General features: G+C 40.5%; 1 protein-coding gene across 1 annotated transcript in view; it reads left to right on the top strand.

The window, feature by feature from the left end:
- Positions 1-13,218, top strand: part of LOC125456902 (cilia- and flagella-associated protein 47-like) — a 478,989-nt gene that overhangs the window by 424,982 nt on the left and 40,789 nt on the right. Inside the window, exons 62-63 of the mRNA XM_048540417.2 lie at positions 813-987; positions 3,264-3,425. Of these exons, the coding sequence (XP_048396374.2) occupies positions 813-987; positions 3,264-3,425 (337 nt within the window). The remainder of the gene's footprint in view (positions 1-812; positions 988-3,263; positions 3,426-13,218) is intronic.

The raw sequence follows: 13,218 nt of genomic DNA, 5'->3' as shown, positions 1-13,218 counted from the left end.
TGCAGCACTGACAGTGACAGTCAGTTATAACCTGATACTTCCCTCTCTTCTTGAACATACACTAATGCAATGCTTCCCTCTGAGGTTGGACAAGGTCAAACATCACATGACACCAGGTTATATTTCGACAGGTTTATTTGAAAACACAAGCTTTCAGACCCTCAGTCCTTCACCTGAAGATGGACTGTGGCTCCAGTAGCTTGTGTTTTCAAATAAACCTGCTGAACTATAACCTGGTGTTGTGTGCTTTCTGACCTTGTCTACCCCAGTCCAACACTGGCTCCTCCGCACTCTGAGGTTGGTTACAGAAAGGCAAGTGAGTGGTACAGAAGACCCACTATCTTGACAATCATCTTAAACTTCCCTTACAGCTACTATTACATTGGAAGTCAGCTGCTGAGCTGCTCAATATGTCACTGCAGGCTTCTACTCGTAGCATGGGTTTCTGTCGCTTTCATAAGTACCTGTCATTTCTCAACCCCCCTCGACTAAGTCTTGTGGGGAGAAAGCCTGCCTGTAAGCCACATGCTCTGGGTTTGTATTCCACGGGATCAACAGGTTGATGATCGGTCTGTTAATTCCCTCCAATGCTTCCTCAATGTTTTCCAAAGGGAAATTAAGTGTGTGTGAAAATACAAAACAAACTTAGTCTCTGACATGTTCTTACTATCACAGATAAACAGGCAAATGATCACAAGTATGTATGCTGGCATTATTTTAATGTCTGATTCTGTATAAAATCTGTTTGTGAGCCACTGTTTCATATTATAAAGGTCATTGAAATGTCATACTGGATTTCTCTGTTTGTACAGCAGGACAAACCCCAGCAGGAGACTTTTTTTATGAAATTCAATTTGACACTGAGAATGCCAGAATTCAAATGGAGTCCACAATTGCAGTAAACTTTGTGAAGAAAAATTGGGACACAGAAACAGGCATTGTCACACTAACTTTCAATATTATTTTTGCACCATATAAACCAGTCAGGTATGTGAATCATGCAACATGAACCATAAGGTCATTTTGACAATAAAAATTTGCGTGAAAGTAGGTGACAGGTTTTTAAGACAGTCTCAAAGTCTAGTAGAGAAAAACAAATTTTTCTTTATTATGGTATTCACTTGGATCATAGCTGGAAATTCTTATGGTTTTCATGTCAGCTGGTATCTGAATTTCCTAACAGAAGTGTTGCAAGATTGGCTGCAAAGGCTGTTTCTATGTGTTATCAAAATGTACCAAGATGCCAATGGTACGTGAGAACTGTATAATCATCATAATAAGTAATTTCCACTAAAATTAAGATGCAGATAATTTTACATTATTGCATCTCGCCTTTGCGCTATTGTAGCAGCCTCAAACTGGCTTAGGTAGCCGAATTATGATGATAATTTCAATCATGTGGCTTGCTTCTTTTTGTAAAGACCATTCTGCTTGGCTCCCAAAGTGCCTGATATTTCAAGCAGTAGGCCTACTTTAATATGCTAGGACTTGGATTGCCATTTTTATTTGGAATTCCTTGGTACATGTGCATTCCCAACACTTTCACAAGTTATAAGGCTGAAGAGTCAACAAAGGTATGTTTGAAATTAGTTTTGTCGGGCCTGGAAGAACTCTTTCCACAAAACTAATCATTCCATCTGCCCACCATCTACTATCCCTACACAACTACCTTGAAACATACTTTCTCTGGGTAGTATGACATTGAACATCCCATAATGACCATATTCCCAAAAGTCAATATCTGCCCAATATCTGATAAACATGAATGACATTTTATTCAGTTAATTCTTGAATAATACTTGTAGAACATCGAACACTACAGTGCAGTACAGGCCCTCATGGGGGATTATACCATTCATAAAAATCTACTTTTGCTTTTTGTCTCTCTGAAGTCATTTAAAAAAATTCAAATATCCTTAATTCATGCTGATGAATGATAATTCACCCATCTTTTTCATTGATATTTCAAAGCATCCTTCAGCGTTCTCCACAAATCTTAAAATTCAGCTATCACTATGTAAAGTTAACATTGAAGTTTTAGTTTAGTTTATTTACTTCATGTATGTAAACTCCCAGATCACCACTTCCATTGCTAATTTTGAAGTGATTAGTCCATCAATTACTGTGCAGAGGATCATTCCTCAGTAAAGTGCAGCATTGTTTATGTTCTCCACAAGTGGATAAGGGATTTGTACCGTGACGCCAGTGATGGAATTTGGCTGCCCAGGAGCCCTGGCTTGTCCTGACCTGGTCTAGCAAGGACCATTCTCATTACATAGTTTCAAGCATACCATTCAACAGATGGAATTTGTCACAAGGAATTTGTCCGTGACAACCTGTATTCCCATTCCTTGATTTGAAGGATATTTGCTTGTAGATTTTGGTCAGGAGGGTTGGTCCATTTGAGTACCAAGATGGAAGGCTAGCGGGAGGTGGATTTTATATGTCATTATAGGGTGGTAATCAACACTATTTGTTTATATTAACTTCAACACTTTGTACAATTAAATGATTTATATGTTTTCTTACATTATACACCCTGTTTCATCATGGGCAGAATGTGATAACTAAGAATGCTGCATCACGACAACAGAATTCTCCTAGAGCTCTGTGTTGATTGAAACCATCTGTATCAGTGGTTTTCTTCAATTATTTTATTTATGCAAAGTCAAGCCAAACAGTAATGACTTTCCCTTACATATACAAATGAAGAACCTTTCCAGCTACTGAAGCGAACCAGTGATTGCAAAAATTTATAATTGATTACTTCTAGAAGCTAATCAAGTTAGCAGTTGGTTCTACTTCACATTAAGTTCATTGATTCAATCATTGCTGTTGTGTTTTATGAATTCTTTGCAACTTCTCTGTGCATCATATCCTTATCTGAAATGAAATTGGACATAGTTTTAGGAAGTAATTCAAATCAGTGGAATGCAGCTGCAGGCAATCTCAGCATTTGTTTTGATTAACTGACCATTTTTGGTATTGTTTCTGGTGTGTCTGGAAAATTAATCAAAGTGTTTGTCACAATAATGGCCTCCCCTGACAATGATGCTGGTATTGGTTTGAAGAAGTGGATCAACGCCAAACCACCATTATATATATCCTCAAGAAACTGTTTACTTGATGTTGCCGTTTTTCTTTGCTTGATTAATTTTATTCATAATCAGAAACAATTCAAGTATCAAATCTTCAAAATATTTAGGACATGATTGCATTTCATAGAAATGAATGATTAACCGTATTTTGTTGTTTTATTTCAGCCAGTCAGCAATGCTGAAAGTGCGGTCTGCCACTGGTGGAATCTGGAGATTCCCATTATTGCTGGTTGCCACTGAGCCGCAGGTAGACGATGTGATCAATATTGAAGCATTAGGACTAAATAAGGAATCTGTCGTTTGCTTTCGGCTTACAAGCCAGACGAGGTATCATCATAATTTCCAGTTACTTTCGGTACTGTAAAAGTTTTATTTCCCTAAAGCTCTAGAGAAAGTATTCTTTTTGCAGCAAAATATATATAAAACAAATGACTGATTTTTGAGTCAATGACAGACCTGATTTTGGCATAATCCCCTCTTGGGAATCTGTACCTGTGTGCACACGGCCTGTAATTCCTTACACCACTTTAAAGCTGAAGAATCATTCATGAAGAATGCAGAGTCTGAACCCGGAGCTATCAGTTTGAATAGTTGATTTAATGTCAAATCAAATTCAGGAAGTGAAATGAAGAGAGGGAAGAATAGAATTAAGGGCCTAAAAGAAAGATATAAAGAGACAGAAATAAAATGTTCTTAGAGTTTACATATACAAAAAAAAAAGCAGTAATTTAAAACCTGAAGGAATGAGAATTGGGCTGAGCTTTAGTGCTCCATGCACTAAATGTTGCTGTTGTCACCTTCGACGGTGACTGACTCCCTATCATCAGACCAAGCTCAGTCCACAACATAAGAGCTGGCCTGCCAGCTTCTTAGTAAATTGCGAGTCTTGACAGTGAAATTCTGTCCTACCAGAAGCTGTTGGTCAATCATGAGCCAGCTGCTAAGTCCTAGCGATCATCTGCACAGGCCCAGAGTTCAGAAGATCCGAAGCTGAGATGGTATCTTGGTTTGAGTCTCATACGGTGAAATTCCATGGAGAAAGGAGCGTCAGAGGACCCAGAAGCAGAGGTGGGGAATGGATGGCTTTCTGTAGCCATTCCATTGCTCCAATCTCTTTCTAAGAGTTAGCGCCAGACTCGGGTAAATAGAGCAGCTATGCCCTAATCCAGCAGGCTGGTCACTCTAACTTCCTAGTTGGTAAAACAGCTACTTTTCTCCCTAGTTGGAAAGGGAGGTATTCAGATTGGTCGTGACTGGAAGTCCTTAAGTGGCTGGTAATTGACCATTTAAGACATTTAATTGGTAGTGACCTTTTCAACTTACCAATGAACATTTCTGCCTAATACTTAATTCCTGAGGTGGAAAATGTCTATGCAGGACAACACCCCTAATTATTTGACCTTTCCATTCACTTTCCTTGCCATCTTCAAGTAGTACATTATTGTACTCTTCATTCTTGTAAAACCTAATTTTCAATGCCAAAGAAGTTGGTTGTTTATCATTAAAATTAATCACTGTTTAAAATTTACTGACACTAGAATGGGAAAGGGCAAACTTACACTGGCATGTTTAGTGGGTATCCTCAGCAACCTTATGCGATTCACAATGTTTCATTGGCAGGTCATTCAGTAAGATATAAGATTGAAGAAATACCTGGAGAAGTAGGGCAACTCAGATAGCAAATTCCTGTTTTCTACATTTAATTGCACATGTGTGTTGACTGGAATTTATTGTCCGATTTATACTATAATCATGATGAACCGAATAGTTATTTTCTATTACAGAACTTGAATATTATTGAAAATAAGAGACATATTACTGTAGTTTCTTGTCCTGCCTTAACTGGGACAAGTACATGAGCTCTAAATTTCAAAAGGCTACAACTACAGGTTTCCCAAGTCTCTTTGTAATTCAAAGAAAGCACAAGATTTGAACATATTACTTTGCAGTGATTGGGTCCTTGCATTTGAATACATGAGGTTTCTAACAAGCATGAAATGAACTATGATACAAATTAAACTAATTATCTTAAATTGGCTAATAGTGTAGCTATCGGCACACTTGAGATTGGTCAACAATTGCAGATTAATTGCAGAACCAAATCTAACAGCTGATATTTTGTTTTGGGTTTTGCAAGTGCTGACTGGTTGTGCATGGTCTGTATTCTGCCTCTATTGGTAAACAGTCAACAGAACATATTATTTTGATTTGATCAGTCAAATGTTGGGACATGTGGCTTATATATCTCGCATAATATCAGCATTAACATTTATACACAACACTGCTCGAATTGTGTGGTAGGCAGGATGTCTCTTTCACTTTAATGCCAATATCTTATTAGCAGATAATACCACTGCATAGTCCCAACGTGAAATAGTTTATTTAGTCTGTTGTTCAAAATTTTGAGCTACTTTGTTTTTACAAGGTAACTTGAGGTAGAATGGGTGCTTTCCATGTCCAAATGCGGCCCATTTCTAAGTTAGTGCAATACAGAGCAAGCATTGACCTGATCAGGATAACTATAGCCCAGCTGAATAATTATTTCTGCATCAAGCTTTCAAAGTGAGCAAATGGTTTGGGTTCAGTTTTTAGGATTGCTGATAAGACCAGTCATGGAGCTGGTGGAGATGATTGAACTCCAAATTCTATATTGACCAGTGAGGGTAGGTTTACTTAGATAGTAGTGACAAGCTCTTTGGTAGATTTGTCTGCAAGCATATTAAGGAAAAGTGTGCATTAGGATTCTCTTCCTCAAGAGTGATTTTTAACATGTGATGGAGTCTCTTAAGGTGTTCTAACAACAAACTTAAGATAATTAATTGAGCTCATCATGTTGCCCATTTATGTTTGCTCAAAACAGCATAATTAACACACAAGAGATAATGGGAACTGCAGATGCTGGAGATTCCAAGATAATAAAATGTGAGGCTGGATGAACACAGCAGGCCAAGCAGCATCTCAGGAGCACAAAAGCTGACGTTTCGGGCCTAGACCCTTCATCAGAGAGGGGGATGGGGGGAGGGAACTGGAATAAATAGGGAGAGAGGGGGAGGCGGACCGAAGATGGAGAGTAAAGAAGATAGGTGGAGAGGGTGTAGGTGGGGAGGTAGGGAGGGGATAGGTCAGTCCAGGGAAGACGGACAGGTCAAGGAGGTGGGATGAGGTTAGTAGGTAGCTGGGGGTGCGGCTTGGGGTGGGAGGAAGGGATGGGTGAGAGGAAGAACCGGTTAGGGAGGCAGAGACAGGTTGGACTGGTTTTGGGATGCAGTGGGTGGGGGGGAAGAGCTGGGCTGGTTGTGTGGTGCAGTGGGGGGAGGGGATGAACTGGGCTGGTTTAGGGATGCAGTGGGGGAAGGGGAGATTTTGAAACTGGTGAAGTCCACATTGATACCATATGGCTGCAGGGTTCCCAGGCGGAATATGAGTTGCTGTTCCTGCAACCTTCGGGTGGCATCATTGTGGCAGTGCAGGAGGCCCATGATGGACATGTCATCAAGAGAATGGGAGGGGGAGTGGAAATGGTTTGCGACTGGGAGGTGCAGTTGTTTGTTGCGAACTGAGCGGAGGTGTTCTGCAAAGCGGTCCCCAAGCCTCCGCTTGGTTTCCCCAATGTAGAGAAAGCCGCACCGGGTACAGTGGATGCAGTATACCACATTGGCAGATGTGCAGGTGAACCTCTGCTTAATGTGGAATGTCATCTTGGGGCCTGGGATGGGGGTGAGGGAGGAGGTGTGGGGACAAGTGTAGCATTTCCTGCGGTTGCAGGGGAAGGTGCCGGGTGTGGTGGGGTTGGAGGGCAGTGTGGAGCGACTCCCTTGTTCGCTCCACACTGCCCTCCAACCCCACCACACCCGGCACCTTCCCCTGCAACCGCAGGAAATGCTACACTTGTCCCCACACCTCCTCCCTCACCCCCATCCAAGGCCCCAAGATGACATTCCACATTAAGCAGAGGTTCACCTGCACATCTGCCAATGTGGTATACTGCATCCACTGTACCCGGTGCGGCTTTCTCTACATTGGGGAAACCAAGCGGAGGCTTGGGGACCGCTTTGCAGAACACCTCCGCTCAGTTCGCAACAAACAACTGCACCTCCCAGTCGCAAACCATTTCCACTCCCCCTCCCATTCTCTTGATGACATGTCCATCATGGGCCTCCTGCACTGCCACAATGATGCCACCCGAAGGTTGCAGGAACAGCAACTCATATTCCGCCTGGGAACCCTGCAGCCATATGGTATCAATGTGGACTTCACCAGTTTCAAAATCTCCCCTTCCCCCACTGCATCCCTCAACCAGACCAGTTCATCCCCTCCCCCCACTGCACCACACAACCAGCCCAGCTCTTCCCCCCCACCCACTGCATCCCAAAACCAGTCCAACCTGTCTCTGCCTCCCTAACCGGTTCTTCCTCTCACCCATCCCTTCCTCCCACCCCAAGCCGCACCCCCAGCTACCTACTAACCTCATCCCACCTCCTTGACCTGTCCGTCTTCCCTGGACTGACCTATCCCCTCCCTACCTCCCCACCTACACCCTCTCCACCTATCTTCTTTACTCTCCATCTTCGGTCCGCCTCCCCCTCTCTCCCTATTTATTCCAGTTCCCTCCCCCCATCCCCCTCTCTGATGAAGGGTCTAGGCCCGAAACGTCAGCTTTTGTGCTCCTGAGATGCTGCTTGGCCTGCTGTGTTCATCCAGCCTCACATTTTACTAATTAACACACAAGGATCAGTTTTGACAACCAGAAGGGATATGTTTATGTGTTCCACCTTTTCTGAACTATCCAAAGGACTCGGGAGTGTATTGTTCCTTGCTAGTAAATCAGAATCCACTTGCCAACCACTTTGATCCTGGAGTAGAAATTGTTGTGACTGTTGGACAGTGACTCATTTACCCTCACTGTTACATCTATAGTGTAACTAATCAATTGAATTTAATTATTCTGTAAAGTACAGTCAATAGCCTCCTTATTGTCATGTTCTGGTATATATTATGATTTTTCAGTCAATGCTTCAAAATTTTGAACACTGAATATAGAAGCAGCCATCGCAAATACTGTGATCTTTGACATTTTGAACTCCAGTACATTCAAGTCTCTGGAAAATACCTAATTAGATGTCAACATTCATACCCACTCGGGAATTCACACATGCCTTTGTTTAGGAATAGATCATCAACAAGTGGCCCACAGTCCTCTAGCCTGGTCCTTATGGTTCACCATGGACGAAAGATATTGTGTGTTACGTAAATGTGAACAAATCCCCATCAACTATCTACTATATTCTGATCATGTCTTATCCAAACAAGACTGGATAAATTTCAAAGTGTAGAATGATGATACTGCATGCGTAATCAACACACCATCCATTTTTGGACAGAAGACTTTGAACTAGTACAACTCACATGGTGAGGACTATTTTGTCCTCTGCTTTTTTAAATAACAACAAGAACTCGTCCTCCCTGGCACAGAGTTTCAGCAGAAAGCCATTCAATTCACTGCAAGTCATTTCAGCTGCCGTGGTAATAAACAGGAATACCTTGTAAATAGGAGAAAAACTACTCCCAATGCTTTTCAACTTCATGTTCACCTGTGAACAAAGCTCTGATAAATTTGACTGTAAGAAGCTTTGCATTTTACTGAAACTTCTCTGCTTTGGAACAGCTCCACTTCAAGTAAAGCATCAACTCATTTAAGAATGTGCAGCCCTGCTACAGAGAAAATGGCAATATTCGTGAATTACAATTGTGATTTTACTTCATTTGTACCCTAGTCTTTCTAAGTGAGAGGCAACGAATGAGAGTTAAGTAAGTGATATGTTGCACTCTGAGGCAAATGTGTGATAATAAATTATCTCCTTTGTTAATTCTTAAAAGAAATTTGTTGCTCTAGTTATTTACATTGAGATAATCACACTGAAAGTAGAAAATCACACATCGCTCACCGATAAGATGCGCTGATCATTGGCAATAAGAAAATACACAAATTCTGTCTGTAACAATATGCACATCATCTTATGCAAGTTTTAATGATGTGTGGTGATGTTAACAGAGTATGTAAATAAAAATTACAATATTAAAAATGTGCCATTTGGCCCATTGAGTCTCCGTTAGTAATTTTATTTGACGTAAGTTACAATAGGAATTCCATTTCTCTATCCCACTACATACAGTTTCATTTCTGTTCATTAAACAACCTAGCTGTCCCATTCTAAACCTTGACATTTTATCTTCTTCAACTAACTCCACAAGTGCACTTAGCATCCTTGCAGTTCCCTGTGTGGAAAATGTTTCTCCTGTTATCATGGTTTAATTTTTTAGCCATCTCCGCTGTGCCATCCCCTCACTCCAAATAAATGTTTGTGCTACCTACACTATTACATGCTCATGTTTTTGAGCACTCTATCTCTATTCAGTAATGTCTTAATTTTTTCTGAAATTTTTCTGGCATTGTTTTCATTAGAATACTGTTGAATTCTTACCATTATGAACCTGTGGTCCTTTGTCTCAACACTCTTACAGCATGGAGTACAACCCTGCAACAATATTCCAACTTCGTCCTCACTTAGTGTTTATATAGACTACTCCATTACAATGCCACTTTTGTATTCTATATTTCTTTCTATAAAGAATTGCATCCCATTTTAATGGCTACTTTCGGTAAATTGTAAGACAGAATGACAATAATACTTATCAGATCTTGATTTTCTGTCATACAAGCATATCCTTGCCAACTTTGAAAATGTTTTTAAAACCATTCCCACATACAGAGAGCAGTACGCCTTGAGTGAAAAGGCTATCAGATTTGTACTAGTAACTTATTTGCTAGCCTCACAGTCAGGAACAAGGTTTTCTTTTAGCTTTCTGATCTGGCATCAGATTTTAACTTCAGGAAATTATGTGCCATGCAGGTGGAACACAGAAGTGTAAAAATATATTTTGTTCGAATTTTTTTTCAACATTGTTCCAGATTCTTAACTCTCTTCATCTTTGTATTGTACCTCGCTTTTGTACTTGTACATGTGATATGGACACAAAGGGCTGGGACAACATTTGTTGCCTCCCTCTAATTGTTCTGGAACTGAGTAGCTTCCTTCGGCATTTCAAAGGGCAGTTAAGAATCAACCACAGAAAATATCCTTACCTAAAGGACATTAGTGAACCAGATGGGTTTTTATGACTAGTAACAGATGGTTCCATTAGGCTGGCTTTTTATTCCAGATTTTTATTGAGCTCGAACTCCACCATCTGCCACAGTCAGATTTGAATCAATGTCCCCAGAACATTGAAAAAAAAACAAAGTTGAAGAATCATCGGACTCGAGAAGTTAACTCTGCTTACCCCTCCAAATGCTGTCAGACCTGCTGAGTGTGCCAGCAATTTCCTTTCTATGTTCCCAGAACGTTAGTCAGGTCTTCTCAATGGACAGTGACATTGCTACCATGCTACTATCTCATATGTGAGGGATGTGTGATTTTCTACTCTCAGTGTGATTGTCTCAACATAAATAACTACAGCAACAATGTTCGTTTAAGAATTAACAAAGGAGATAATTTATTATCACACATTTGCCCCGGAGTGCAACGTATCACTTATATAACTCTCATACATTGCCTCTCATACAGAAAGACTAGATACAGTTGAAGAAAAGTCACAACTGCAATTCGCAAATATTGCCATTTCCTTTGTAACAGGACTGTACATTCTTAAATGAGTTGATGCTTTACTTGAAGTGGAGCTGTTCTAAAGCAGAGAAGCTTCAGCAAGAAGCAAGGCTTCTTACAGTCAACTTTATCGGAGCATTGTTCTCAGGTGAACATGAAGTTGAAAAGCATTGGGAGTAGTCATTCTCCTATTTACAAGGTATTCCTGTTTATTACCACGGCAGCTGAAATGACTTGCGGTGAATTCAATGGCTTTCTGCTGAAACTCCAGGAAGGACGAGTTCTTGTTGTTATTTAAAAAAGCAGAGGACAAAATAGTCCTCACCATGTGAGTTGTACTAGTTCAAAGCCTTCTGTCCAAGAATGATGGCCCAAAGTTCCTTTCATATGCTCCGTGGGTACATTTCTCTTTGAGCAGATAATCATCGGACTTAGACTACTGTGTTCCACCTGCGTGACACATAAATTCTTAAAGTTAAAGTTTGATGCAAGAAGAAAGCTAAAACAAAATCTTGTTCCTGACTGTGAGTCTAGCAAATAAGTTAATAGTACAATTCTGATCATCTTTTCATTCAAGGTGCACTGCCCTTTGTATTTGTGGCTGAGTTTAAAAACCTTTTCACAGTTGGCAAGATGAAATCAAAGTTGGAATATTGTGTGTAGGGTTGTCCTCCATGCTGTGACGAGAATGTTGAAGAATAATCGACAACTCAAACTATTGCTCTTTGGTGAAGCGGCAGTCTTCACTTGCTCACCATAAAAATAAAATAAGATCGTAAAATCCCTGTTTATTGGAGATTCTTACAAGTGTGGCAATAATTTTATCAGCTGTGTCCTCTAAAAATGCTATCTACATCTCCTGTTCTCCATCCTTTCCTGTTCATCCACTCTGCCATAATAATAATTTGAAATTCTGTTCCTCTAGGCAGCATCATCCTTGCTGCTAAGAATTCCTCACCATAGATGGTGATAGTCATAATCGTCCAATGAATCTTACATTGCACAAATGATTTGAAGCATATCTAAAGCTGACTATGCTCACTACAAAAATAGCATCAATTAAAAAGTTGTTCCTGGCTATAGCAATTGCTATTCCAGCTTTCTACATTCGTCAGTTCTAAATGACCTCACTTTATTGAATCAAAAAATGACACACTACAGAAGGAGGTCATTTGGACAATTGTCTATTTCAAGCGGGGTGCAATTCATTAATGGTATTTTCACAAGATTATTAATCCACAGACCAGGTAATGTTTGGGGACCCAGGGGGTTCAAATCCCATCATGGCAGACGGTGCAATTAACATTGACACGATGAGCCTCCTGCTAATTACCATGTACCATCATTCCTTGGCTGATGAATCAGTTCTCCTCCATGTGGAACAACACTTGGAGGAAACACGGAGGGCAGCAAGGGCACAAAATGCACTCCGGATGGGGATTTGAGTGTCCACATTGACTAGGCAGCAGCATCACTGATCGAACTGGGCCAAGTCCGAAAGGACATTTGTGCTATACTGGATTAGGGACAGGTGGTGAGAGAGCCAAGCAGAGGGGAAAACATATTTGACCAATCTGCAAGAGCAACTGCCCATAACAATATTAACGAAAGTGAAAATTGCACAGTCCTTGTCAATATGCAGTCCTGCCTTCACATTGGAAATCTCTCTCATATTGTGCCGCACTATCGCTAGCTAAATGGGCTAGACTTTGAACAAATTTAGTAACTCAAGACTGGGCAAACATAAAGTGCTGTGGGCCATCAGTAGCACATGGGAACACCACTACCTGCAAGTTTCCCTCCAAGCCACTCACTGTCCTGACTTGGAAATATATGGCTGGATCAAAATCCTGGAGTTCCGTCCCCTAACGGCATTGTGGTTCTACTTCACAGTGCATGGGCCGCACCATCAACTTCTGAAGGGCAACCAGGGTTGGACATAAGTGCTGGCCAGCCAGTGATGCACACATTCGTGTATGAATTTTAAAAAACGCAGAGCTATGCAATTAGTCTCATTCCTGTAGATTTTTCCATTCTGATCAAGGAATATTTATTTTTCACACATTTATTCCATTCCCTTTCAGAAGTCAATAATTCTATCTTCATCATCATTTCAGGCAATGCATTGTCAGATCATTAAAAACTCACTGATCAAAAATAGATCCTTCACTGTCACAGCCAAGCTGCTTTGTTCATAAACTTATGGAAAATTAGCATTTCATTTTTGTGAATAAAGGTTGTAAATGGACAACCCACTTTAGAAACAAAATGGATTTATGAGGTTGTTACTTTTTTTTTTGCTTCTGCCAATACACATAGAACTACCCAAATTAGATTGATTGTCTAGACAAGACGTTCAATTGTAAATTACCTTTCAGAACATTTCATTGAGAAGACATTAAAATGCAAAACATCTTTTGGATGTAATGGCTGCCGTGTCGGAATACCTGCAAGAA

The sequence above is a fragment of the Stegostoma tigrinum genome, chromosome 12 (genome assembly GCF_030684315.1).
Source record: "Stegostoma tigrinum isolate sSteTig4 chromosome 12, sSteTig4.hap1, whole genome shotgun sequence".
Taxonomy (NCBI): domain Eukaryota; kingdom Metazoa; phylum Chordata; class Chondrichthyes; order Orectolobiformes; family Stegostomatidae; genus Stegostoma; species Stegostoma tigrinum.
The sequence above is the reverse complement of the archived record's forward strand: the minus strand, read 5'-3'. Positions and strand labels throughout refer to the sequence as shown.